At 51.7% G+C, this 27,965-nt stretch overlaps 1 protein-coding gene across 2 annotated transcripts in view; it reads left to right on the top strand.

Annotated features, from left to right (window-relative positions):
* Nucleotides 1–27,965, top strand: part of ATL1 (atlastin GTPase 1) — a 30,322-nt gene continuing 2,357 nt past the window's right edge. The window contains exons 1-13 of one of the 2 annotated variants that reach the window (XM_053979610.1): nt 1–139; nt 11,737–11,984; nt 12,801–12,935; nt 13,914–14,018; nt 14,226–14,276; nt 15,769–15,825; nt 18,828–18,920; nt 19,860–19,998; nt 21,240–21,367; nt 21,959–22,015; nt 22,643–22,714; nt 23,931–24,362; nt 25,911–25,925. In XM_053979610.1, coding sequence (XP_053835585.1) covers nt 106–139; nt 11,737–11,984; nt 12,801–12,935; nt 13,914–14,018; nt 14,226–14,276; nt 15,769–15,825; nt 18,828–18,920; nt 19,860–19,998; nt 21,240–21,367; nt 21,959–22,015; nt 22,643–22,714; nt 23,931–24,362; nt 25,911–25,925 — 1,566 coding nt within the window. In that variant the 5' untranslated portion in view covers nt 1–105. The remainder of the gene's footprint in view (nt 140–11,736; nt 11,985–12,800; nt 12,936–13,913; nt 14,019–14,225; nt 14,277–15,768; nt 15,826–18,827; nt 18,921–19,859; nt 19,999–21,239; nt 21,368–21,958; nt 22,016–22,642; nt 22,715–23,930; nt 24,363–25,910; nt 25,926–27,965) is intronic. The other variant, XM_053979611.1, reaches the window with a different exon arrangement.

Consider the following 27,965-nt stretch of genomic DNA (forward strand, 5'->3'; position numbering starts at 1 on the left):
TGCTGCTGCCGCTGCCGGCTCCCCCGCCCGCCCCGCGCCGCCGCCGCAGCCCCGCCAGACGCAGCGCGGCTCGGAGCGCGCACGGAGCCTCCCGCAGCCGCCGCCATGGCCCGGAACCGCCGGGACAGGAGCAGCTGGGGTAGGGAGGCGGCGGCAGAACAGGGGGGGAGCGGGGGGAGCGCGGACAATGCCGGGCCTGAGGCGGCCGCGGGCCGCGCCGGGGCGGGGCTGCGGCGGGAGGACGCGGGCGGGGGGCTCGGCTGGCCCGGGCGGGGCGGGGGGCTGCCCGGTGCCGAGGGGACACACGGCTGTGTCTGGGACACCCCCGCGCTATCCCTGAGGGCCCTGGGGTCCGCCCGTCCCGCCCCGCCAGCGTGAGGGGGACCGGGGGTGCGGGATGGAGCGCCCCTCGTTCCGGGGCCTCCTGAGGCGAGGTGTCCCCGGCTTGGGCTGGTCACCGCCCTCGGCTTGGCTGCAGCGGGACCCCCTGACACACCTGGGGCCACACAGCCCCGGCAGCTCCCTGGGGAGCCTTTGGGCTGCCGCGGCTCTCCTCCGGCTTGCCCTGACACCCCTTACCCCGGCCCTACTGTCCCCTCAGCCCCTCATGGCGGGGATGCCACCTCAGCCACCACCCCACCTCATCCGGGAGCAGGGATCCCGCTCAACCCCCCCTTCCTCAGGCAGAATCACAAGGCCACCCTGTTGTCACTCCTCCAGAGGGTTTCCCCCGTTTCTGGAAGCTGTAGGATTTAGTTGTCGAGTCACCCTCCAGACAGGGCCCATTTTAAACCCATCCCCTCAGAGCCCCCCTGATCCCGGGGGAGCCGGGGCAGCAGTGCCAGGCAGCGGAGCGGGGGGACGGGAGGAGGAAGTTCTGTGGTGTCTTCCTGCAAAGCTTCGGTTCCCTCCGGAGGCGCCTGGATCCTCCAGCAGCTGCTGCTTCCCCCTGGAGCCCAGGCTGGTCCCACAGGTGGGCTGCACCCAGCGAGGGGGCTCCTCCACCTTCAGCCTGCCTGTGATGTATCGCTTCACCCACTCCCACTGACACGCTGTTCCGTAGGAAATCAGATTTTATCCAGCCAGTTCCCGTTATTCGAGGAGAGTAATTTGCCATTTCCTCCGGAGTCGTAATTCCATGTGAGCTCACTCACGGGTGCCGGCGGTATCCCGGCTCCTCAGGCAGAGCGGGTGAGCTGAGCTGTGATGTTTAGATACACAAATTACATTCTAATTTGTGTAGATGAGCGTAGGATTTCCCATGGCAATGATTAACAGGTCGGAGGCATGCTGGAGGAAGTATTGGGATAACGGAGTGGCTGAGCCGGCGATGGGCTTTTTGGGATAGAAGGGGGGGGACAAAATGGGCAAAGCTCATTTGATCGGTGCCTTGTTTAGCTGTGACTTCATGAAGGTCCTCAGATCCTTGGGTAAACCGGAGGGAAAACTTGCCAGGGAATGTGGTGCCATTCTCAGCTTTGTCTCGCGGAGCGTGTGACAGACGTGGCAGCCCTGACTCCGTGCGTGCTGGGAATGGCACACGCGTCCACACGCTGGTGCCTTCCCTGCACATCCTGAGAGCAGGAGGAGGGAATGCAAATGATGCCGGATGGAAGTGGAGAAAGCATCATCCTGGGAAGTACAGCCTGAACCCTGCAAGGGATTTAGGCACATTTCTCAGCCTGTGCTGCTGGGCCCTGCTCCTGGGAAATGTGATGTGTCACTGATGGGATGAACTCTACCTGAGCTTCTCTGCGAGAATCTGGAAGCGTCCATGGATCCAAGTGGATCTCTGTGGGATGAGCTGCCTACTGCTGCCACCCATCCACAGCTCAAAATCATTCCCTGTATCCCATAGACGTTCACCTATTCCTAGAGGATTTCCTGGCTTTATGCCAGGCTGGTTAACATTGTGAGTCAGAAATTAAGAGAGTGAAATGCTTCAATTTTTTTACTAGGAAAGAAAAAGAAAAAGCTGCCTTTTTATAAATTTATTTATTCTATTTATACAACAAAACCTCATTGCCTTGAAAGCTGTGTTTACATCCAGTGACTGCAGCATTGTGTGGTGACATCAGTCCATGGGGTGACTATGCCACTGCTACATTTTTCAGCTGGCAAAGGAGAAGGCTTGGGCTTTTCCTGAAACTAAGGCAGAAGGGAGAAAGTCCTTGCTTTGTTCTAAAAATGGGCTTATGGGTCATTAAAAATATTAACGCTATTTTGAAACGGATCAAACTTTGCCCTAGTTACTCAGGCCTGGAAAGAGGCAGCTGCTTAGTGTAACCCTCTTTTGTTTCATAAAAATCATTTGCTTTTTTAAAGCTCACAGAGCAAATTAGGATGAGTGTGTGGGATTGCCCCTGGTCATAGCTGGGTTGCTGTCACATCCCCCGGAGCTCTCTAGGGGTGTGTGATGCATCCAAAGTAGGATTTAGCCTTGGGCTAAAGGTCAGCATCAGGTTATGCCTCATTTAAGGCTCTCCCTGAACGTGCCAAGCTGTGCATAGACCTCACAACTGCTGCCAGTTGAATGGTTGAGGCAGCTCCAGATGAAAAAAAAAATCCTAAATAATTTCTTGCTGTGAGTAGTGGATCCTGCTTTGCCCAAAATAAGGATTGTTAGTCCAAGTTCTGCTTGGCACGGTGAAGTCCAGCCAGCTCATGGAGGTTTGTAATAGATTACACTGATTTTTGTCTGAAATTCTTTGTGCTTGGCAGTTGCAGATGTTCAGCAGCCTGGTCCCTCTGATCCAGTGAGATCCCTGCTCCCAGTCACTCCTTTAAACAGCACAGACTGGAACAAATCGTGTGAAATCTCATGTTTCCCATCATGGCCAATTTTGTGTTGAAATTGGAATGGTCCATCTATCAAGAATTCAGTTTTAAAACCATAAAAGGGATTACAGAGGTTATAGATACTTCTTGGTGAGGGTTTTTAAGCTGGATAGGGGATTTAGGAGAGCTCCTAAAGGGAGCCAGGAAAAGCCAAGGAATTGTTTTGAGGGGAAGGGACTCCTCTCCAGCACAAGCCAGGGATCATCACTACCACATCTTAGACTGCACACAATGGGTTAAACTGAGAAGAAAACTAGGATATTGGTAGGTTGTTTTTCATTTTAACCACATTAACATCCTTTGTGTTTGTTGTTTGATTTCTGCCCTTTTATGATGGATTTTCAGTTTCCACTTCCTGGCATTTCTTTGTGACTCTGAATGCTGGGAACCTGACAAGTGAAAGCTGAGATGTTTCAGAGAGAGGGGCCTTGACACAAAAAGCCAGAAATATTCACAACCAAATGACTGGCTTGTGAAAGAGAAAAGAAAATGAAGTGCTGGGACTTGAAAGAAGAGACAAGTCAACATTTCAAGCTGAATGTGATTATGGAATCGTGGAATGGGCAGGGACACTTTCCAGTAGATCAGGTTGCTCCAAGTCCCATCCAACCTGGCCTGGAACACTTCCAGCTTCTCTGGGCAACCTGTGCCAGGGCCTATCCACCCTCACAGGGAAGAATTTTTTCCTAATATCTCATCTAACCCTGCCCTTTGGCAGTGGGAAGCCATTCCCTGTGTCCTGTCCCTCCAGGTCCTCATCCAAAGTCGTCCTCCCCTGGTTGTTGTGCAGGCAGCAGCATTGTACAGGGAATTGGAATAGCTGGGACCCAGCAGATGAGCAGGAGCAAGAGCAGCCTGACTTGCTCTTTTTGGGGGAAAACCAGGATGGCCTGAGCTTGCCTGGGAGTGGTGACACGGTGCCCTTGTCCTGCCTCATGTCATGTCCATGCCATGAGTGGCTCTGGCCTTGGCTGCCTCCCTGATTCATGGAAGTGGGAAGCAGCATGTGGCGTTGGCTGTGTCTTGCTGCACTTTCCCTGCTAAGCCCATGGGTGACAAACAGCACGCTAAAATGTTGTTTAGGGCCTGGGTGATGTTCAGAGGCAGCAGGCTTTGTATCAGCTCCCCTGGATTGCTGACTGGAACCTTCTCCAGCGGGGGAAGGAGGCTGGGGCAGGTATTGTCATGCTCTGTGAGGCACAAAGTGTCCCATGGATCACTCTGCTCCTGCCAGAACACTCCCATTTGCCATCAGTTCAGGAAAAGTGAAGTGTTACAGCAGGAAAATAACTGAACACAGATCTCCCAAATGGGGTGGAGGCTCTGGAGAAGGGGCTGAGTTCTGCCAAGCCCATAAAGCACATTTAAAGCACTTTATATACTCTATAAAATGCATAAGCATTTTATGCAGAGTTGTAATTACCTTTCATGTTCTATCCTAAGATTTCAAGGCATGTTTACCAAACTTTTCAGGCAATTTTAGCAACAAAAGGGTAAAAATAATATCAGAAAAAACGAAATCCAGTACTGGTGGTGGAGATGAAGGGAGGCTGTTGTTGACAAATAGAGCAGATGAAGGACCATGCAGAAAATGTGTGCTGGGAGGGAAGAGGGAGTTCTGGAGATGTATCCCTGGAAGTGTCCAAGGCCAGGCTGGGTGGGGCTTGGAGCAACCTGGGACAGTGAAAGTGTCCCTGCCCTTGACAGGGTGTGGAATGAGATGTTCTTTAGGTTCCCTTCCAACCAAACCATTCTGGGATTCTGTGTTACCCTGGAGAATGTGGGCTTAAATGTGGGAAATATTTATGGGAAATATGGGAATAGGCTTAAATGTGGGAAAGGGAGCAGGCCCAGGGTTTGCACGTGACAAACAGATAATGGTTTTTTGCTGGTGCTGTTCCAACAGTATTTTGCCTGTGGGAGGTGTCCACCTTGCCTTTGACTCAGCCATTCCTGCTACCTGAGCTGTCATGGGCACAGCCACATAACTGTCTAACCTGACCTCAAACTTCCTGAAAAAATTCTACAAAAAACCTCTGATCTGTTTCGTTCCCCAGGTAGTTGCCTGCCTGTGTCTCCAAAGCTCAGCCTGGGAATTTGACAGGAGTAGGAGCTGCTCTTGCTTCAGAGCCAGCTAAGCACTGGAGCTTCACGTAGTAGGTGTTGTAATTAAAAATTTCACATTGTACTTTGGCATTTGAGATGTTGTAACAGGCAGGTTTGGGGGCCAGTTATCATCCAGCCTCTTGCTCTTGTCAGCAGTGGTTCACGTGGGAAGGCCCCAAACCACTCCTGCTATCAGCAGAATCATTCATCCCCTTGTTCCCTCTGCCAAAGGGAGAAGGGGCTGAGCTGGCCACGCGGAGCTGACGCTGTGCTGCTGCCAGCTGGGTGACTCAGGGCTGGCAGGAGGAAGGTGCACTCCACATCTCCACTGCTCCAAAAAAAGCAGAGGGTGAGGATGAAGCCTGGCAGCAGCAGCCACCCTGCTCAGCTCCCTGCTCCAACCATCCCAGGCTGCAGAGCAGGGCTCCTGCCAGGAGAACGTGGGAGTGCAGATTGCATTGGCAGAGGTGTTAACACAGCTGTGCAGCTCAGCTGTAGGAATTTGCCCTGACTTTGGAGAGGCCAGCTTGGGATCCCAATGTCATTTAGGTTGCAAAAGACCTCTGAGATCATCAAGTCCCAAATACCACCTCGTTAACCAGACCGTGGCACTGAGTGCCACATCCAGTCTTCCCTTAAGCACCTCCAGAGTGGTGACTCCACCACGTCCCTGAACAGTCCATTGCTATTTCTCTGCCATTCTTGATTGCTGAATGACAGGGCTCCTTTCTCCACAAGAGTTTTCTTCACCCGTTTCTGACGCCCTGCAGCTCCAGGGATTGTCATTGATCCATCATTTCCACAGATTCATGGCAGCTGTGATTACATCCAGTCAGAGGAGGTGCAGATGATTTCCTAGTTGGGCACTATAAATTCTGGCTCTGCCTTCCCCTTTCTTGCTGCATTTCCCAGATCAGCAGCCCTGGGTAGAAGGGGATAGCATAGCAAGAGAGCCTGGTAGAGGTACAGGTAGCATTTACCAGGTCCCAGTGGTTCTGGTTAGTGCATGGGCAGCATTTGGTGTTTCCCCTGCTTGGATCTGGGGTCCTCTGGTTCTGTGCACATGTCAAAAATCCCAGCAGAGGTGTGAGCAGAGTTAGAGGGAAGGTTGTGTGTCTGTGAGATCAGCTGTGCCTCGGGTACAGGAGATGCATGGAGAGAGACTTATTTACAAACCACATAGTACCAGGATAAGGGGACTGGCTTCCCACTGCCAGAGGGCAGGGTTAGATGGGATATTTAGAAAAAGTTCTTCCCTGTGAGGGAGGAGAGGCCCTGGCACAGAGTGCCCAGAGAAGCTGTGGCTGCCCCTGGATCCCTGAAAGTGCCCAAGGCCAGGTTGGATGGGGCTTGGAGCAATCTGGGATAGTGGAAGGTGTTATTTGTGTAAGTGTTGAAACTGGCTGGGCATTAAGATCCCCTCCAACTCAAACCATTTTGGGATTCTGTGACACAGCGAGGTGGTGAATGTGTGTGTGTGTGTGGCTAAACCCAGCTTGGGAGGATTGCTGGCCAGGAACCTTTGGTGGGTGCGGTGCAGGCAGGACTGCCGAGCAGGGGTGGCTGGAAGACAGGGCTTTGCCCAGCCAGGTTCCCTGCTCCACCCTCTGCAAGGCCCTGTCTCCCAGGAGCACCTCTGTCTAGACACCTTCTGGCAGCCCACGCTGAATTTAGCAGCTCTCAGTGGCCAGGCTCAGCTCTTTGGGTGCATCCTTTGTGCAGAACCAGCGCGGGTTATTGCTGGGCACCACCCTGCTCTGACTCTCCAGTGCACACGCATTGCTTCCACCCTTTATTCCCCATTTTTCCCTGGTTGGCTGGATCAGGTGCCGAGCTCTGCGCCAGCCTGTCGTGGAGGGGAGGAGAGGATTCCTGGTGCATGCTCGGAGCTCCCCGCCCCTCCCAGCCTCCTCAGAGCCCCGCTGATCATCGCTGCTTGCCCTGTGGCACAGGGAGTTCAGCACAGCCACAGAGAGCAGAGCTCGTGTGCCAGCAGCAGCCAGGCTGAACGTGCCCAGTGCAGGGGAGATGCTCGGGGAGGGGTGGCTGTGTTCCCCAGAGCTGTTGTGGAGGGCAGATAAGCTGCCTGCAAACTGCAGCTCTCTGGAGAGCATCCAGAGGGATGGAGGCTGACTGCAGGCTCTGTTCAGGGCTTGGCTCGCCGTGCTGTTGGTGGCAGTGTGATAGTCTGGGATGGAAACTCCAGAAAGGACCCACACAGATATCACTGCTGGTCAAACTGATCCCCTGAGAGCTGCTGATAAGCAGCCTGACAGGGTGGATACAGGATACTCTGTTCAAAGGAACAAGCAAGTTCAAGCTTCCCATCAAACCTCAATTTTCTCTCCTTGGTATTTGTTTTCCATGCAGTAACTTGGTTTGAATGCCCTCAGAATGGTAGCACTGCCTGACATTGGTGTTTTTTGTGTGTGTGACATCTGAGCTGGGGTTGTTTTGCCTAGAGAAGAGAAAGCTCCAGGGAGACCTCACCGTGGCCTTCCAGTACTTGGAGGTGGCTTATAAAAAAGGAGTGTGACTTTGTACATGGGCAGATAGTGATAGGACAAGGGGAAATTGATTTAAACTAAAAAAGGAGAGTTGAGATGAAATTAGATCTGAGGAAAAAACTCTTCCCTGGGAGGGTGGTGAGGCCCTGGCACAGGGTGCCCAGAGAAGCTGTGGCTGCCCCTGGATCCCTGGAAGTGTCCCAGGCCAGGCTGGACAGGGCTTGGAGCCACCTGGGATAGTGGAAGCTGTCCCTGCCCATGGCAGGGGGTGGAACAAGATGATTTTTAAGGTCCCTTCTAACACAAACTGTTCTGGGATTGTGATTTCAGTGGGAGAATTGGAGCCCAGGCTGCAGCCCCTGCTTTCCACAGGATAGCTGAGAATCCTGGGATCCAGGAGAGCCTGAGAGCAGGGCTGGCAAACTGGCTTCCTCAGGCTCTGGTCAGGCAGTGTTTGCACAGATGATGGGACGTGGCTGTGTTTCATTCTCTGGAATGAAATGTATTTATTGTGCAGGCTCACATGAGGGCAAGGCTGATTCCTTTGTGGCATTCTGGGAAGCAGTCAGCATTTCTGTGACCTGTTCTTCCATGGCTAAGGGAGAACAGGCTTCAGCAAGCACTCACCAAACATTGCATAGTTAGTGGCATGTAATTAACTCCTAGAGAAGAATAAATTAAGTAAATTACATTAGACGTGTCTGTCAGTCTACACACAGGCACAATGTGAAATATGCTGTTTCAGTTTAATTAATTTAGTCCAAAGCAAGTCTTAGACCAGTTAAAGAATTCTTTGCTTTTTTTATGCTGTCTGACAGCCCAGCAAGTACAAAGGCAAATCCTGCTCTCCTTCCCCTTCCCACTTGCAGTGGCCATATGGAACAGAGACGTGGCTTCCACCCCGCTCCAGAGCCATGGGAATGAGCTGTTATGAAATGGGGAAAAGGGGCCGGGTCCTGTGAATTTCTGAATGAGCAGCTGGAGGATTGACGCAATTGCAGAGCTGAGAGAAAGGAGGAGTCAGCTCAGAAAAGGAGTGAAAACAAGAGTGTGTTTAGGAAAGCTGAGCTCTCCTTCCTTTCCTTTTTGGCTGGATGAGTTTTTGCCACTGCCAGGTACAGCTTCCTTCAAGGCAAATAACTCATTTATGGCCAGGAAGACCAGTTAAAATCATTGACTTCCAGGAGTCTGCAGCCATTTTATAAAATAATCCCTGGCTCTGCAGTGGGGCAGATAATCTAATAAACAGAACCTGGGAGTTTCATCACATGGAAATATGAATATAAATATGAAAAAGATAGTTTTCTCTGCAGATGGCCTATGTAAAAGAAGCAGAGATAGGGATGAAATTAGTTCAGAGACCTGCTTAATATAATCTCTCCTGTTGTCTCCAAGGAACTGGGGAATCAATATATCCTGCTCATAATGCTTTGTGTTGTGCAAACAGCCTGGTTTTCCTGGTGTTCAGGTGATGGAAACAAGGATGTCCCCTAGGAGACCATGGCCACTTCTGTGTCTGGAGACATTCTCCCAAAATCTGTTCATGTCTGCTTAAAAAAATTACTGTCCTTCACATTATAATGATTTGAAGGGACAAAACAATCCCTTCTTCTCTGCATTGGTTGTTGGCTCAGCTGCTGGAAAGAGCAGAGAGAGAAGAAGGTGTGGAAGATCCCATCCAGGCACCAGGAGAGGGGATCTGGCACCAAGTGTCCCTGTGGCAGGGGATGGCAGGGGACTCTCCTCAGCCCCCTGCCCTGGTGCTTGGATCCTTGCCCAGGACTGGGAGGTCCATTCAGTTCTCTGGGCCAGGGGCATCCAAGGATTTGTGCCCATCTTGGTACCCACTGCTAGTGCAGCATGAGTAAACACATAAATCATGGAATCCCAGGATGGTTTGGGTTGGAAGGGCCCTCAGAGTTCATCCACTGCCACCCTTGCCATGGGCAGGGACAGCTTCCACTGTCCCAGGCTGCTCCAAGCCCTGTCCAGCCTGGCCTTGGGCACTGCCAGGGATCCAGGGGCAGCCACAGCTGCTCTGGGCACCCTGTGCCAGGGCCTGCCCACCCTCCCAGGGAGCAATCCCTTCCTAAAATCTAATTAAATCTCTCCTCTTTTAGTTTGAAGCCATTCCCTGTGCCCTGTCCCTCCATCCCTTGCCCCCAGTCCCTGTCCAGCTCTCCTGGAGCCCCTTTAGGCCCTGCAAGGGGCTCTGAGCTCTCCCTGGATGCTTTTTTTACTCCAGGTGAATGCCCCCAGCTCTCCCAGCCTGGCTCCAGAGCAGAGGGGCTCCAGCCAAAGTGCTGGTCCCATTTCCCTCTGTCTCTGTGCCTGAGCTGGGATTTGTCTGGTCTGGGAAGGTGGCACAGCTGTTGCACCCTGATGGCTGAGTTAGAGTCAGAAATATTTAAGTTTAATTTGATTTACAAATCTTTTCCTGCCCCCACCATGAGTCACATCCTATCCAAGGATCTCTCTACTGTCCTTTCTGTGCAGCTGGAAGAAGAAAATAAAAATAGGACTTGGCTTAGTTGAGCAGGGCTTTGGGAAACACCACAAGAGAGGAGGCATTTCCTATCCTTCATATGGCCCTTGCAGCTTGGCAGTGCTTAAATAGAGCACAGGAGCCTGTGGCCCTTTGGCACCTGGCTGTCCTTACCTGCTGGGAATGCCTCAGTGCTGGAGAAGGTGTTTGGTGTGTGCCTGGATCCTGACTCCATGGATTTGAAATTAGAAGGATTTTTTTTTTTCCTGGAGGCCCCTGTGCAGTGACACAGTGCTCAGAGGAATTCTAGTGCTGCAGTCTGGTGGAGAATCTGCTTTTCACACCATTTGGGACTTTTGTTTAGTTTAAAAACCTCCAAGCAATGGAAAGAAAAGATCTTTGTCTTTCAGCTGTGAGCAAAGAAAGCTCATAGTATATGTCCAAGAGCCACCAGAAATCCCCTGGCAACCAGGCCTAATGATCCTGGTACTTCCTTGCAGGATCTTAGGAAATCACAAAAGTGCTGCTGTTATTTAAAATATGGAGTTACTGCTGGAGGCTTCTTTATAGAGAGGCCCAGAATGGGCAAATCCTATTCCTCTTGATATTTAAAACTTCTCTTTTAGTGTGTGCACACACAGTCCTTGTGCTTTGAAACAGCTCAAAACTGGGTCCCCAAGGTCAGGGCCTGAAACAGAGACTGGGGAGGTTTAACTTGAGGCAGAACTTGGGAAAGTTACAGCCCGAGCCAGCAAACTGGGAAGTTTTTGTTGGAATGTGGGGGGAACTTTCCATCTCACGCTCCTTGGCCTGCTGGCAGGGAGGTTTCACGTGGCTGTAGGTGAGCTGACTGGCACATTAATCACCTTCAGCATCTCTTCCCTGCGCTGGAAAGTTTGGAAAGACCAGCAAAGGAAAATTACTGGAGCCAGCCTGCTCTTTGCAAATCCCAGGGCTGCAGGTCTTAAAATGCATCTGGCTCCTGTGAGACCCTCCTGTGTGATCCCTCCACAGCCCAGGCAGCAGCTCCACAGGGATCTTTGCCATTTCCAAGTGGGAAAGTGGGCAGTGCTTGTGCTTTGTGTGTGCTTCCCACTTGGGAGCAGCGAAGTGGCTTTTATCAGGATGGGCTTGTGTCTGCATGGCCTGATTCCTGCTGGGAGTGTCCTGAGGGGATGCTGATGGCAGGAACAGCAGATTGCACTTGGAGCATCAGCTCAGGCTGCAGATGGAGCAGGAATGTGTTGCTACAGGAGCAGCAGTGGCACGGGATACACAAAGGCAGCATCCTTTGATAGAGCTGTGAGACCCTTGGACACCTCAGCTGGAGAGCTGCTTCTGGTTTTGAGTCAGCATTCAGGAAGGACCTGGTGGGGAGTGTCCAGAGGAGAGCAGATCCCTAGATAATGAGGTAGAAGGGATGATGAGAAGGCTTGGACTTCCCTTTTCCAGCTGGGAAAGGGCCAAGGGAGGTGTTATGGCAGGCACTGTTTATGTAGGAAGTTGCAGGGATGTGTTTTCCATGCAGGATAAAACCTAACGGATGTGTTTTGCCAAGGAAGATTCCAGCAGGGAACGCTCTGCCTGTGTGGAGCATGAGGTCAGATGACCCCAAAGAAGCATGGAGTCTCCACTGGGATGTCTGAGGCCAGGTGCAGCAGATCTGCTCTGGATGATGCTGTTTTGGGATGGATATTTGAGTTTTTGGATCTCTCAGCACCCTGTCCAGCCCCGCTGTCGCTGACTCCTCGCTGTGCAGAGGAAGGCACCAAATCCCTCTCCATTTCCCTGTTCTCACAGGTAGTTTTGCAGACAAGACTTACGAGTGGAGCTCCGAGGAGGAGGAATCAGTGAGGAAGGCAGGGCCAGTGCAGGTCCTCATTGTCAAAGATGACCACTCCTTCGAGCTGGACGAAGCCGCCCTGAACCGCATCCTCCTCTCCGAGGCTGTCAGAGATAAGGAGGTGGTGGCTGTGTCCGTGGCTGGAGCTTTTAGGAAAGGAAAATCATTCCTGATGGACTTCATGCTGCGGTACATGTACAACAAGGTAAGGCTGCAGCTCAGGGGGCCCTTCCCAGGGCTGCTGTTCCTCGTTGCTCCCATGTGCTGCTCAGGGATGAGCTGGGCAGGATTTGGTGCTTTAGGAATGCTCAAGGCTCTCATGAGTGTGGGCTTCACAAAATAAAGCAGAGCAGATCCTTCCCCAGGCAGAGGTTTCTTGTAGACTCTTGGCTTTGGAGCTGGAATGTTCACATCTGCTGTCCTGAATCACAGAATCATTTAGGCTGGAAAATCCCTGTAAGATCATTGAATCCAGCTGCTAACCCAGCATCACCTTATTCACTACTGAACCATATCCTCAGGTGTTTTATCTGTGTCTTTTGAACACTTCCATGGATGGGGATTCCACCACTACCCAGGGCAGCCTGTTCCCATGTGTGACCAACCTTCAAGTGAAAAAAATTTTCCTAATATCCAACCCAAACCTTCCCTGGTGTAACTTCAGATTGTTTCCTCTTTTCCTGCTGCTTTTTCCCTGAGAGCAGAGCCCGATTCTCACCTGGCGGTCCCCTCCTGGCAGGAGTTGTGCAGAGCCAGAAGGTCCCCCCTGAGCCTCCTTTTCTCCAGGCTGAGCCCCTTTCCAGCTCCCTCAGCCTCTCCTGGTGCTCCAGACCCTCCCCAGCTCCACTCCCTTCCCTGGACACGCTCCAGCCCCTCCATGTCTTTGTTGTGAGGAGCCCAAAACTGACCCCAGGATTTGAGGTGCCTTGACAGTAAAAGGAAGGAAAATCCTCCCTTATGGGGTTCTTAACCTCTTACCCTTTTTGACACCTCCAGCAACTCCTTCTGTTCCTCTCTGCAGGAGGCAGTGGACTGGGTTGGGGATTACAACGAGCCCCTGACCGGTTTCTCCTGGAGGGGCGGCTCCGAGCGGGAGACCACCGGGATTCAGATATGGAGCGAGGTGTTCCTGGTGGACAAGCCTGATGGCACCAAGGTGTGTGTGTGTCTCTGCTGCTGCCAGCTCATTTTCCTCGTTTTCCAGCTTTTGAGACTCTCCTGCCTTGTCTTAGGTGGTTGTGCAAGTTTAGGGGAGGTTTTCAATTCCATGTCTTTATTTTAGTAAGTGAAGGAAGTGATGCAAAAATATTTTTTTAAAGAATGTAATTTTGATAATAATTTTTGACGTGTGTATTTCACAGAGATGAGGGGTGGAATGTACTGGTTTTGCATGGGAGGCATTTATGGAAATGATGTGGAATTGACAGTCTGTAGAAGACTGTCACAGACTACTGGGAAGTTGTACACACCTCTGTGAAAAACACATGTTGAAGACAGGTTTAACAAAGTGAGGTGATGTGATGTCCAAGTGTCCCTGATACAGTTCTCTAAGTGTCCCTCAATTCTGGGCATCCCAGAGTTTATCTCTGTACTATTCCCAGAAATCTTGAATCTCATGTCCTTGCAAACTCCTTCTCTTTCCTAGAGCAGGAGTTCTAAAGTGGAGTTTCTTCATTCAGAGTTGTCTCAGTGGATTTGGAGCATCCTGCAAATTCAGCTGATAGCCAAGAATATTTGTATTTATCTGCACTTCAACACAGAGCATGGCACCCAAGTGACACTGAGGCATTCAGGGTGTGATTCCTAACGCTGACTGAGTGTGTTTGGGTTCAGAAGGTGCAATTTGTGTTTGGTTTCTGGTGCAGACTCAGGCACAGCCTCCTCTGCACTGACAGCAGGTGTCTGAGGAGCAGAGCAGTTCCCTCACTGCCTTGCAGAGCGTTCATTTTGCTGCCTGCTGGAGTCACCCTGCTGTCAGGAGTGGCTGGGGATGAGCTTTTCCTTTGTCCCCCACCAGTGCAGAGGCTGAGGCAGAAGCAGTGAGACTCCAGCACAGTGAGCCAGCTGCCATTGCCCCCGTGGCACGTGAGGGTGCTGCTGCTGGGGGTGCTGACAGGAGCTTTGTGCCCCGCAGGTCGCCGTGCTGCTGATGGACACGCAGGGCACCTTTGACAGCCAGTCCACCCTCAGGGACTCGGCCACCGTGTTTGCCCTCAGCACCATGATCAGCTCCATCCAGGTAAGAAACCTCTGGGCTGGAGGAGTTCAGCCCCAGGAGCTACAGAGCCTGTCAGGCCTTCCCTTCCTACCACTTGTGCCAGCACCACCTGGGACCTTGCCCGTGTCCCCATGGGGATGTCGTGGGCTTTAGCCACACCAACCACGTGTTAGCTCCAAGGACAGGCTGTTCTGAGTGATCTGAAATTGTTTTTTTATTTAAATGCAGGTTTATAACTTGTCCCAGAATGTGCAGGAGGATGATCTGCAGCACTTGCAGGTAAGAGAAGCTTTGGGGTAACCTAATTGTGGCTATTTAAAAGGGACTGAAGTGACAGGACCACAAGGAATGGCTCCCACTCCTGGAGGGCAGGGTTAGATGGAATGTTGGGAAGGAATGTCTGCCTGTGAGGCCCTGGCACAGGTTTCCCAGAGGAGCTGTGACTGCCTCATCCCTGGAAGTGTCCAAGGCCAGCTTGGACGAGGGTTGAAGCAACCTTGGGTAGTGGAAGGTGTCCCTGCCCATGGCAGGGGTTGGGAACTGCGTGGGATTTCAGCTCCCTCCCAACCCAAACCATCCTGGGATTTTGTTCTGTGATTGTGAATTATCAGCCTGGATGTTGCCATCTGGTGTTGGCTCAGTACAGGTGACCCTCTAAGGGTGATTCCAGCCCTGACTGTTGGAGGCAAGCAGCTAATGGGATTTTTGTGACACAGCTGTCCTGCCTATTTCCTGGAATTACCTCCTGCTTTCTCTTCTGTTCAGTTGATTGATTGATTGATTAATTAGGTAGTTTTTTCCAGGAGCTTAAGGAAAGGAAAGAAAAGCAAAAGTCCAGCTGAAAAAATCAGCATTTGAATACTTCTGAATTATCTCAGTCCATAAATATTATTAACAATAACACTTCTTTAACACTGAATCTATTCAGTGTAGCTCTGATCTTTCAGTTTGGATTTTAAGCCATGACTGTTTAACAAGTTGACCCATTTTTAGGCATCTGTGAAACACATTATTGTGCCTTCAGTTAGAAATTAGAGTGCAGAGAGACTGGAGAGTCTTCAAATCTTGCTGCTAGGCTGATTTTGGAGTCTTTGCACAGCAGGGGTTTGCAGGGAAAGTACTTATTTCTGACTTCATTTCCGTTCCTTTCTGGAGTGTTTAGAGGGAGCAGGGCTCCAGCAGCCCCCTGAAGCACGAGAAGTTTGTGGTTGGTTTGAAACCAGCAGCAAGCAGCTGATCTGAGCCATTTTCCACAGATTTGGCATCCAAAAGCTCCAGGCTGGGATCTCTCACATGAGAGCTCAGCAGGATGATGGTTCCACAACAGCTCCCTGTGCCTCTGGGATGTGAGCTGGGAGCCCAGAGCCACTTTGTGTCCAGCTCTGCACGTGGTGCTGGTAGTCCCCACTCATAAATATCCCTTACTGCTCCAGAGGATCAGAGGATTCCCTCCAGGGACCCACAGGGATCATTGATCCAGCTCCTGGCTCTGCACAGACCCCCCAACAATCCCACCCTGGGCATCCCTGGCAGTGCTGTCCAAAGGCTCCTGGAGCTCTGGCAGCCTCAGGGCTGTGCCCATTCCCTGGGCAGCCTGGGCAGTGCCAGCAGCCTCTGGGAGAAGAGCATTTCCTGAAATTCCTGGCTCAGCTCCAGCCTTTCCCTGGGTCCTGTCCCTGTCCCAGGGAGCAGAGCTCAGTGCTGGTGGCCCTGAGTCCCACAGTGCCTGCAGTGACAAACTCACTGCCCTGTCCTTTGCTTCTCCTTCCAGCTTTTCACCGAGTACGGCCGGCTGGCCATGGAAGAGACATTCCAGAAGCCTTTCCAGGTGAGTGCGAGGATCCTGGCCGGCTCGCTTGTCCCGGAGCCCGCCGGCTTCACCACGAGGTGTCACTGCAGTTTGCAGCGTGAGAGGAGATGGGCGTGCCTGGGGATCGGCTCAGCTGCTCCAGGGAAGGGCTTTGTGCTTCCTTGCTTCCAAGTACATCCAACATCCCTCTCTCTTTCCTCTCTCAACCCTTGCCTTCCCAAGAGCTCTGCCCTGTCCTGCCAGGCTTGGAAAGCAGCTGGTTTTGCAGCAGGTTTGTCACTCTGTAGTCAGGAACTCTGCCCAGCCTTTGTTCTGAGAGGTTTGAACTCACCTGCCCTGGGAATCCCTGCTCCTGGCAGAATGAAAGGATAAGGATTAGCAGAACCGTGGGAAAACTTGGTGTAAGTGGGGTTTTAACTTCAAATTAGGGACATCTGTTCATCCTTCTGCTCCCCAGCCTGTGAAAAGCTGGTGTTAAAAAAAAAAGGGAGACATTGGGCACTCACAGTAGGTGAGGTTGATTCCTGTTTTTAAAGACACAGGAGTGTTCTGACTAGGTTGGGTGAGGGTTTGTGAACTTCCTAAAGCAAAAACCAGCAGAGAACAAAGCATGCTGTAAAACTCCAAAGAGTAATTGGGAATGAGTTACAGCTATTTTACATTTGCTTTCCCACATCAGAAGAGAATTGTTGTCCTGGAAGGACTAAGGGATTTATAAGGTGCCTGTGGTCAGGAAGTGGAAATAAAATTAAAAGGTTAAAAATTAAAACAAATGGACAAATTGAGATTTTTAAGGTGTATTGGATTCTGCTGTGGGCTGGTGACTGATAAATGGTAAAACTAAAAATATATATAGTAAAAATATATGACAGGCAAGAGCTTGAAGAACGTTGTAACACGGTACAGCAAAAAGCCAGACATTAAATAAATATTCCTGCTCCTTATTTAAAGACTGTGGGGATAATGTAGCCAAGTATTCCAGTGAAACTGAGATACTTCCTACTCCATCTGTGAAAAGGAGGCTGTGAGGGGAGACTTAAACATGCTTAAATCATTAGGGCTGGATAATAGGCTCTGATTTTCCCAAACACTGTAATTGCTGTCAAGTCACAGTTTGTGGATGGTGAGTCTTGTCAAACAATCCCATTATCAGTTTTTGAAAGACCACGAGCTGGGTTGATAAAGGTAACTCTCACCATGATCCATTGCCTTGTGTCAGCCTTATCTCTCCAGGATGCTGATTGAAAGCAAATGAAGTCAGCATTGTGTGGTTTAATCCATAGTTAATGGATTAAAAACTCATTAACTGATAGATGCCAGAGCACGCTGAACTAATTGTAACTAATTGTAGGGAATCATCATCCCTCAGAAGTGTTTCCTTGGGATCCCCCCAGGCTCTCCCTGATTCAATGTCATCTTCATTCATGATCAGGGGGAAATTATCAAACGATGCTGGGAACCTTTGTGGGTGTGACAAATGTGGCAGAGGGGTCAGTGGTGCTGTGGCCAGGTGAGAAGTGATCTCCTGTCTGCATCCAGCGTGGGCTGCTTCCTGCAGAACATGTTTTAAATGTGAGAGTGTTGATCAGAAAGCAGGAAAAGTGAGGCTGGGGAGGCCCTGGCAGAGTTTTCCCACAGAAGCTGCAGCTACCCCTGGATCCCTGGGAGTGTCCAGGGCCAGGTTGGACAGGGTTAGGAGCACCCTGGGATGGTGGAAATGTCCCTGCCCATGGCAGGGCTGGCACTGGATGGGATTTGAGGTCCCTTCCAGCCCAAACCATCCTGGGATCCTGGGATTCTCCAGGTGTGATGGTGAATAAACTGCAGTGCCATTGATCCTGCTGGAAGGGAAGTGAGACTTGGCAGTGGAAAATTCACATTTCCCTTTGTCTCCTTCCTCTCCTTGCAGTGAGGAGCCCCTGCCAGAGGCTGGCCCTGAACGTGGGGCCTTCACAAAGGCAGTGGTAAACACTGTCTGGAATAATTTTACTTCAGAAAAAAAAAGAATAATTCCCAATTCAAGGCGTGCATAATGTGTTTGTGGAAAAGTCCTAAACATGGGCATGTCTCTTAAGCATCTCATGGTGGTTGAGAACAGCATGTCCTGAACCAGCTCACTGGGTGCAGTCACTGTGGCTTCTCCTGCAATTCAAAAAGGACAACTCACTGTTCTCTCCTTTTTTTAAACTTTTTTTCTGATGTTTTATGGAAGAGAAATAGCAGGAATATTTCCCCTTCCTCCATTAGATTTTTTTTCTAAACACAGATAAATTTTAGGGAAATTCCAATGAAATGGGTTCCACTTGCTGACCTGCTTATCCGTGTTCCTGAGAGGAACCCTGGCACCTCTGCCAGGCCCTCCTGGGCTTTGGCATTCAGGACTTCCCCCTCCAAACCCTTTATTTCCAACATGGGATGTTGTACAGATGAGGCAGTGGAGACATGATTTTTTTTCTGAAAACCTTTTTTTTTTTTTTTTTTTAAAGATTCAAAGTTGACCGTTCTGGTATTTATTTATTTATTGCCCAGGAACTTTGAATGCCTCAATAAAGATTACAAAAGCCAATGATTTCTTATTCACCCTCATCCCTCTGCATCTGTTTCTCATTAAAAGTCTGTCTGGAAGGCTGCCCAGTGAAAAAGGCTGAAAAAATGAGCCTGTAGAATTCCCATAGGGTGGAACTAAATGTGGCTGGAATTAGGGAGCTTGCTGCCTTTTGTCCTGGTTAGCAACAATCCCTTTTCTTGGGCAGTTTAGATGATTGATGTTGTTCTCCCAGCCAGGGACTCAAACTGGTGCAGCAGTCTGGGGGGTGGGACACTGGAGTGATCTCAGTCCCTGCACACTGGGACCTCTTTTTTTCCACCAGGAAAGGTGGGAGATGCTGCTGGAGCTGGGAAAAGACTCAGGGCCAGGTTTTGGTGTGGTGTGAAGTGAGGGTGAGGGTGCAGAGGGTGCTCAGCCCCTGCTGTGGGCTCTGAGCAGCAGGTCCCTGACCCCACTGTTGTGTGTTTTGCAGTCCCTTATTTTCCTTGTCCGTGACTGGAGCTTCCCTTATGAATTCTCCTATGGATCTGATGGTGGTGCAAGATTTTTGGAGAAGAGGCTGAAGGTATGTTTTGCAAACTCTTGGTTCTGGATAGTGGAAGTGTCCCTGCCCATGGCAGGGATTATCTTTAAGGTCCTTTCCACCCCAGTCCACTCTGTGATTCCATGATTTTCCTGTCCATCTGGGTGGCCTCATCACTGGAGGTCAGGTGTGAGCTTATGGTCACACTCAGTGCTTTAAAATCACAGAGGAGGCATTTGGGGAGGGTGAATTTCCTTGCCATGTTCAGGCTTCTGCCCAAGCCCAGCTCCCTGGGACTCTCTGGGAGAGTCAAAAGCAATGGGAGTCAGCAGATTCCCAAGAGACTGGGAATGGTGCTTTAGTAATGAGGGAGTTGTACAATAAAAATGATGGGCAAGGGCTGCTTGGGATCAGTCAGGAAATGTGAGACAAGCAAGGCCCTAGTGGGAAATCCCAAATGTTTTTGTATTCCAGTCATCCATGGACATGTGCATTTTCCAAATGATAATAACATGGTCCAGAGCATGTGGTCAGAGATACTCCAGTTCCTTCTCTTTGTCCTCATGCCTATGGAATCTTCTCCTTTCCCCCACTGTAAGCACCCACAGTGTGCAGTATCCTGTTCTCCTGCCAGCTTTATCCCAGTATTCCTATCAGAAGGAAACTCCCTGACCCCAAACTATGGGCAGCACAGAGCTCTTCTCTCTGGTGGCCACTGGCGGAACCTGAGGGAAGGGCTGGGGCTGTGCCAGGGGAGGTTTGGGTTGGATCTCAGGGAAAGGTTCTTCCCCCAGAGGGTGCTGGCACAGCCCAGCTCCCCAGGGAATGGATGGTGACATTCCTGAGGCTGCCAGAGCTCCAGGAGCTGCCAGGGATGCCCAGGGTGGGATTGTTGGGGGGTCTGGGCAGGGCCAGGAGCTGGACTCTGATCCTTGTGGGCACTTGCAGCTCGGGATATTCTGTGCTTCATTGTCTCCACAGGTGTCAGGCAATCAGCACGAGGAGCTGCAGAATGTCAGGAAGCACATCCATTCCTGCTTCACCAAAATCTCCTGCTTCCTCTTACCTCACCCCGGCCTCAAAGTCGCCACCAACCCCAACTTTGATGGAAAGCTGAAAGGTACAAAGGCAAAGCTCTGGTTTCTACCCCGATTCCTTAGAAGCCCTGGCAGGCTGTCCTGCTTGTTCCTGAAACCCCCATAAGTATTTTCCATGAAAAAACATGGAAGAGCAGTTGGATCCTCCTCCCTGTGCTGTTCACACCCCCATCTGCTTCTTCCCAGTGCAGCAGACAAATGTGGAGGGAGAAAAGGGGACAAGGCCTGAGAGCCACTGGCAATATCCAGTGACAGGAAAACTGGGGAGGGCAGGGATGAGACTGGATGTTTATGGATGTGGTGTTAAACCTCCATAAATTCCTGTGCCTCACCTGCACAGGCAGAGCCTGGTTGTTGCAAGGCTGGTGCTTGTGGTGGGTGGAAGGCTGGTTCCACAAGCTCTCAGAACGTTATTTCCCTTTGAAAAGCTTTCCAGGGATTATTTAATCTGCCTGACTTTATCTGATCAGTGGTTTCCCTACAGGGCAGGCTTGGTTCAGCAGGTTAAAAGAAGGGAGAAGGAGAAAAGAGCTGTGGTGAGATTCTCCACCCCAAAAGGAGCCATGTGCAGGGGATATTTTTAGGTGTTTGTTGTGAACTCCTCACCAGCGTGGCTGGTTCCAGGCTGCTGCAATCTTAGTAATCAAGTGGACCATTAGGTACTTAAAATAAATTAGCAGGCAAAGATGTGAGTTTTCCCCTGGTTTTGTCTGGCTCAGACTTGCTCTCCTGGCAAACTGTGCAAAGCAGGAGGGACAGCGAGGCAGCAGGAGGGAGATGTGCTGCTGGAAACTGAGCTGGTCCCTGGAGCTCCCCCTTAATCTCTGGTGCTGAGGAGTATGGAACAAGTGCTGTGTGCAGACAGGAGCTGTCAGCAGCTTCTTGAGACAATTTTCACAAATTTCTTGTTGCCTCAGAGCTGTACTCAGCTTTTTGTGCTCTGATGGAAGAAATGTGGGGGATCTTCCCTGCTTTCCATACCTTCCAAATTCCTGGCTGTTGCACTGGATTTTTCTGCCTTCAGTCCTATACAGTTGAATTTAATGGAAGCACCAGAAATCCCACCCTGTGCATCCCTGAGAGCTTTGTCCAAATCCTCCTGGAGCTCTGGGCAGCCTTGGGGTTGTGACCATTCACTGTGGAGGCTGTTCCTTCCACCCTCTGGGGGAAGAATCTTCCATGGAACATGGTGGTCTTTAATGTCCCTTCCAACCCAAACTATTCTGGGACTCTGTGATGCCTCTTTTTTCTTCTTTTTTTCCAGAAATAGACGATGAGTTCATCAAGAACTTGAAGATTTTGATTCCTTGGCTTCTTAGTCCTGAGAACCTGGACGTTAAGGAGATCAATGGAAACCATATCACCTGTCGTGGCCTTGTGGAGTATTTTAAGGTATTTATTTAAGAGAAAGTGGATTTATTCCTCTGTGGAATTTTGCTGTAGCTGAAGGGGAAAGCAGCAGCAGGCAGGGCAGCACTGACAGTCCTGACTCACTGAGCAGAGGGCAAACACCTCATGGTCATGTATTTGACCACACAGTGAGCCCAGAAAGTGGGAGGAGCTGTTTTCCTTTCCTGGAGAATTGAGGGCTAGAGGGGGATAAGCTGAGGGCTGTATTCCAGTTGCCTTTGGAAAAAGCTTATTTTTGTTGTCATGGCTACTGGGACATTTCCATGCGAGACATTGGTGAGTAATTCTCACCACCTACTCTCCAGGGCTACCTTGGCTCCTTCTCCTCCAGGAAAAGGACAGAGGTAGGTGCAGATCCTTTGGGAGGGATACTGGGAGTGAGTGGAGGAGGGAGAGCCTCCAGTGACTGACCCAGGCCACCCAGGGAGTGGCATTTTCTGACCAAAGCCATCTTGTGCTGGAACATTCTCCTCTTCCCTGCTTTTAAATCCTGTCTGGAGCTGGGTGGGGGTGGTTGGTGTTGCTCCTGTGTGCTGCATTCCACATGATTCCCTTTTCCCTGCTCTTTTCCAGGCCTACATAAAGATCTACCAAGGGGAGGAGCTGCCACACCCCAAGTCCATGCTGCAGGTATGCGTGAGTGGGAGCTGTGGGAATTCCTACACTGGAATTGCCATTAATGCCCAGGAATTGGCAGAGGTGTCCAGCACAGTGGGACTGCTGGGACTTGATTCCAAATGCCTCAGTGTAACCCCCCAAGGAACAGCACTTTGGGAAGAGTTTGGCATCACGAGCCTGACATGGCTGAGGAATCACACCTGGGATGGACTGTGGGGAATTGCTGGCTGCACACAGCACCAGCCAGCTCAGCTGGAATGATTCCCTGCAGGTGAATGACATCCTTGAGGCCACACAGGGAGGTGACACATGGGAAGTGGCTGCCAGAGCCAGCCGGGGGTTGCAGCTGGAGCTGTTTACTTGTGGCTGAGCCTTTTATCTCGTCCCTTGCTGGTTCCCACAGCTGAAGCTAAAGTTTTCATAGCTCTGGCTTGGAGGGAAGGAATCCTCTCTTCATGCAGGCTTTTGGATGTGTAAATATGGGATGAGCTTATCTGGGATCAGGTTGGAGGCTGGGAGGGCCCTTTGGCTGATTCTGGGTGCCACACACATGTCCTGGCTGTGTCCATGTGTGGCCCTGCACTTGCACAGCTTAACCCTGTCCTGCACCTACATTTTGTGCCTCTTTTGCCCTTACAGGCCACAGCAGAAGCCAACAATTTAGCAGCAGTTGCCACTGCCAAGGACACCTACAGCAAAAGGATGGAAGAGGTGGGTGGTGCTGAGTGTGTCCCTTCCTGTCCCTTCTTGTCTCCTGGCTCTCCTGTCATGGATTCACGGAATCCCAGAAGGGTTTGGGTTGGAAAGGATCTTAAAGCCCATCCAGTCCCACCCCCTGCCATGGCAGGGACATCTTCCACCATCCCAGGTGGCTCCAAGCCCCAGAGACCAACCTGGCCTTGGATATTTCCATGGATCCAGGGGCAGCCACAGCTGCTCTGGGCACCCTGTGCCAGGGCCTGTCCACCCTCAGAGCCAGGAATTCCTTCCCAACCCCTGACCCCTAATCCCTAACCCTGATTTCAGATTTCCCTCTGTTAGGAGTGACATTTCAGGGATGATTTCACTGTTTCAGGAGTGACATTTCAGAGGTGATTTCAGGAGTGGTTTGACCATGTCAGGAGTGATGTTTCAGGAGTGGCATTTCAGGAGTGATTGCCCTGTGTAAGGAGTGATTTCACTGTGTCAGGAGTGATTTCCATGTGTCAGCAGTTCCATTCCAGGGGTGATTTCCCTATGTCAGGAGTGACGTTTCAGAAGTGATTTCCCTGTTTCAGGAGTGATGTTTTAGGAGTGATTTCCCTGTGTCAGGAGTGACATTTCAGGAGTGATTTCTCTGTGTCAGCAGTGGTCTCAGGAATGATTTCCCTTTGCCAACAGTGATCTCAGGGATGATTTCCCCATGTCAGGAGTGATTTCTCTGTGTCAGGAGTGACATTTCAGGAGTGATTTCCCTGTGCCAGCAGTGCCATCTCAGGGATGATTTCCCTGTATCAGCAGTGCCATCTCAGGGATGATTTCCCAGTGCCAGCAGTGATTTCCCTGTATCAGCAGTGCCATCTCAGGGATGATTTCCCCCTGTATCAGCAGTGCCATCTCAGGGATGATTTCCCCGTATCAGCAGTGATATCTCAGGGATGATTTCCCCGTGCCAGCAGTGATTTCTCTGTATCAGCAGTGCCATCTCAGGGATGATTTCCCCGTGCCAGCAGTGATATCTCAGGGATAATTTCCCCGTGCCAGCAGTGATTTCTCTGTATCAGCAGTGATATCTCAGGGATGATTTCCCCGTATCAGCAGTGATATCTCAGGGATGATTTCCCAGTGCCAGCAGTGATTTCCCTGTGCCAGCAGTGCCATCTCAGGGATGATCTCCCCGTGCCAGCAGAGCCACCCCAGCAGTGCTGTGCCCGTGTTCCCCACGCAGGTGTGCGGAGGGGACAAGCCCTTCCTGGCTCCCAGCGACCTGCAGACCAAGCACGCGGAGCTGAAGGAGGAGGCGGTGCGGCTTTTCCGGGGCGTGAAGAAGATGGGAGGGGAGGAGTTCAGCCGGCGCTACCTGCAGCAGCTGGAGGCCGAGATCGACGAGCTCTACATCCAGTACATCAAGCACAACGACAGCAAGAACATCTTCCACGCCGCCCGCACCCCGGCCACGCTCTTCGTCGTCATCTTCATCACCTACGTCCTGGCCGGCGTCACCGGCTTCATTGGCTTGGACATCATAGCCAGCCTGTGCAACATGATTCTGGGCTTGACACTTATCACACTCTGTACCTGGGCTTATATCAGATACTCTGGGGAGTACAGAGAACTGGGAGCTGTAATAGACCAAGTGGCTGCAGCCTTGTGGGACCAGGTAGGATAAAGAGCTTTTGATTTCACACTAGCACACAAAAAGTATCCTCCCTGCACCCCAATGCTTTTTTTAAGCATTGAGTTTTCTGGGGATCTTCCTCCCCCTTTGAGATGGTTTTGGTTTTTAGGGTTGTTAGATCCAGCTGCTTGTGCTGTGATCAGTGCAGGGACACCTTTGCAGTTTTAATTTAAATTTTCATCCGTTCCTTAGACCTTGCAGATGGGGAGAGGAGGGGCAGAGGAATTGTTGCAGATCAGTTTGTGGAGTTTGTTGTAAGGGGGAGGTCAGGGGGCTGCCCTGTGGCTGCAGCACAGGTAGGATGAGCAAGGCTGGGGCTGTGTCCCTGAGCCTCCAGTTCCTGTCCAGTGTGGAAAACAAGCTGTGCAGATCTGAGAAAACTCCCAGCAAGCTCTTCTGTTCTGCCTTTTTCTTTCCTCCTTGTCTCACCCGTCACCAGAGGTGATTTTGTGGAGCCTTGTGGGGATGGGCAGCTCTGAGGGATCCCTGGGAGGATCCTGGTGTGTGTGCTTGGTGTGTGCATGGCTGTGGCTGTTAAAGAGGAGCAGCCAGGGCCCTCCCCTGGTTCAGGGCAGGGATTTGGGCTCTCCCAGCTCTGCCAGATCTTGGCTCTGCCTGTTTTGGCACCTGATTTCCCATTGCAGCCCTTCCCTGTTCCCACTGCAGAAAAGGGAAAGCCCAGCCCACACAGACTCCCCCTGAGCCCTGCACCCCATCCAGGGGAGCAGTCCATGTGTCCAGGGAGCCAAAAGGCTGCAGTGCCCTCCTGCTCTTCCCACAGCAGAGCTGGAGGAGCTCATCCCTCAGGAGCCATCCCAGCTCTGATTTCTGGCAGGAAGGGCCCTTCTCCTTCCCTGCTTTTCCTCCACCAGAGAGCTTTTCATGGAGAGCAAGCACATTCCCTCCTTCCCTGCTGCAGTTGGCCATGCAGCTTTGGGGGAAATAAAGGCAGCATTTACTGATATTCCTTCATTCCAGAGCAGGGCAGTGGTGCTGCTCAGCAGAGAAGTGTCCCAGGTGGATTCATCCTGGCTGCCCTGTCCCCAGCACCTGAGCACTCCCAGCAAAGCCCCTGCAGTGTCCCTTTGCCCAGGGACGCTTCCCAGGAGCCTTTGGGATGTGCTGGAGTATTTAATCCCATGCCAGTGCAGGAAGCAGTGGGAGTTCAGCAAGAGCAGGACACAGGCAGCAGGAAGCCAGAGGTGCTGCCCCACTTGCAACGTGTCCAGCTGGGGGAAAATAAAGAGGGTAAAGTGCTTGGAGCTGTTCCTGGCTTCCACAGGCCCCTGTGCCTTTCCAAGCAGAGGGAAAGTTCTCCCAGGAAGGATTTGTGGCAGAGGGCAGCTGCTGCCTTGGGTGACTGTGCCCACCACGAGCCAGCAGCTCTGTCCCATGGGAGTGGGACCAGGTGCAGGAGGGACGGATGGAGCAGGGAGGGGTGACCAGTTTGGGATGAGCCCCCCTGGACACTGAGATCCACAGAGCTGTTTCTTTCTCTTTCTGTCTCCCCTTTGGCAATGCCTCTCCCAGGGAAGCACCAATGAGGTAAGTGGCTCTTGTTCTCCGCATGCTGCCGTGCCCTGGGCTCCTGGGAAAAACATCCTGGCCCCAAAAGCACCTTTGGGCTGCTGGAGGATGGGAGTCACGAGGGCTCTGGGCAGCAGCTGCTGGCCTGGCTGGCTCTGGCTGTTCTCTGGGATCCAGATGCCTGGGCAAGGGTGTGGATGAGGGCACTGTGCTGCAGGAGCCAAGTGGGAGAGAGATTTGGGTGGGGAGTGACAGAACACGATGGGGATTTTCATCTTTCTCCCATCAGCTGTGTTTGAGGATTTTCCTGTTGTGCCAGGAGGTCAAACCCAAACCCCAGATTGTTTGGAGCACCAGCTGTGCAGGGACAGCTGGGGAGCCCCACGCCTGGCCAGGCCTCTCTGTGCTGCTGGAACTGCTGTGGGTGTTGTTTTTTGGGAAAAACCACCCCATACTGGATTGAGCTGAGTGCAGAGCCCAGAGGACACAGTTCATCCATCCCCCAGCACCTCCCTGGGCAGCACAGGGAATGCAATCCTGCTCTCCCAGCATGGCAGGGCAGCTGCTCTGAGGGGAAATGGTCCCTGTTCAGACCTTCCAGGAACAGGAAAACCTGGATGAGAGAGGGAGGTTCTGCCCCACTCAGGTGAGACCCCACCTGCAGAGCTGCCCCCAGCCCTGGGCTCCAACATCAGAAGGACCTGGAGCTGCTGGAACAACCCAGAGGAGCCACGGAGCTGCTCCAAGGGCTGGAGCTCCTCTGCTCTGGAGCCAGGCTGGGAGAGCTGGGAATGTTCCCCTGGAGAGGAGAAGCTCCAGGGAGAGCTCAGAGCCCCTTGCAGGGCCTGGAGGGGCTCCAGGAGAGCTGGAGAGGGACTGGGGACAAGGGATGGAGGGACAGGACATAGGGAATGGCTCCCACTGCCAGAGGGCAGGGATGGATGGGAGATTGGGAATTGGGAATTCCTGGCTGGGCTGGAATTGCCAGAGCAGCTGTGGCTGGCCCTGGATCCCTGGAAGTGTCCCAGGTCAGGTTGGATTGGGCTTGGAGCAACCTGGGTTAGCAAAAAATTTAGTTCCAGGGAAATTGGAACTAAATGGTTTTTAGGGATCCCTTCCATCCCAATCCATTCTGGGATTCTGGTCTGTCACAGCCACAGCAGCTCTGTGTGTGCCCAGCTCCCTGTGCTCCTCCTGCCCAGCACTGCAGGATCCCAGCGTGAGCTCCTGGAATGTCCCAGGGCAAAGCCTCACCAGGATCTGATTAAACAAAAAAAGACAAATTTCCTGCACATGGGCATTATTTATTGCAGCTCTGGATCCAAGGGCCTCCCCAGCCTGGCCCTTTTCATGTTTTCCTGTGTCACCAAAGCCTGCCAGCTCCAGCTGGCAGTGCCACCTCCTGAGCCACTGAGTTCTGGGGGGACTTTCTTTAGAAGAAATTCAAGCTGTTAAAAACCATCCCATCCCTCATCCCTCCCAGCAGCCAGGGTGGTCCTTTGGTACCTCAGGGGTACCAAGAGGCAGAACACAGGATTTGCTGTGGATGAGGTGTTGAACAACCCCTGTCATGTAGAAATGAGCACTGTGGAACTGGTTTGGCATCACAGAACCCTCTGAAATAGCACAAAATGCTGCAGGGTTGCCTAGATGGGGCTTGGAGGTGAACTCTCAAGAAAGACAAGCACAGAAGCTGTGTGAAGTCTCTTCTGCCTGTCCACTGTGTTCCCAAACAATCCCAAAGCACCACTTCTGTTCCCAAAAACCTGTTTAGGATGGGATCAGCATCCTCTTGGTCACCTCTAGAGGCACCTCATCCTCCTCCTCACTGCCCCTTCAGCCTCAGGTGCCTCTCCCCACCCCTTCCAGAGCTACTCCTGCCTTGCCAGCAGTCCCCAGCAGGAACTGATGGGATTTGGGTTGGTTTTTTCCTCACCCGAGGACAATGAAATTTCATTTCATTGAGGACATTTCATTTGAAATGGCGAGGTCAGAGTTGTGACAGTCGGTCACACCGAGTCCTCTGCAGCCAGAGCCGTGTCCTGGCACGTCCTGTGC

Source organism: Vidua macroura, chromosome 6 (genome assembly GCF_024509145.1).
Source record: "Vidua macroura isolate BioBank_ID:100142 chromosome 6, ASM2450914v1, whole genome shotgun sequence".
In the NCBI taxonomy this organism is placed as follows: Eukaryota; Metazoa; Chordata; class Aves; order Passeriformes; family Viduidae; genus Vidua; species Vidua macroura.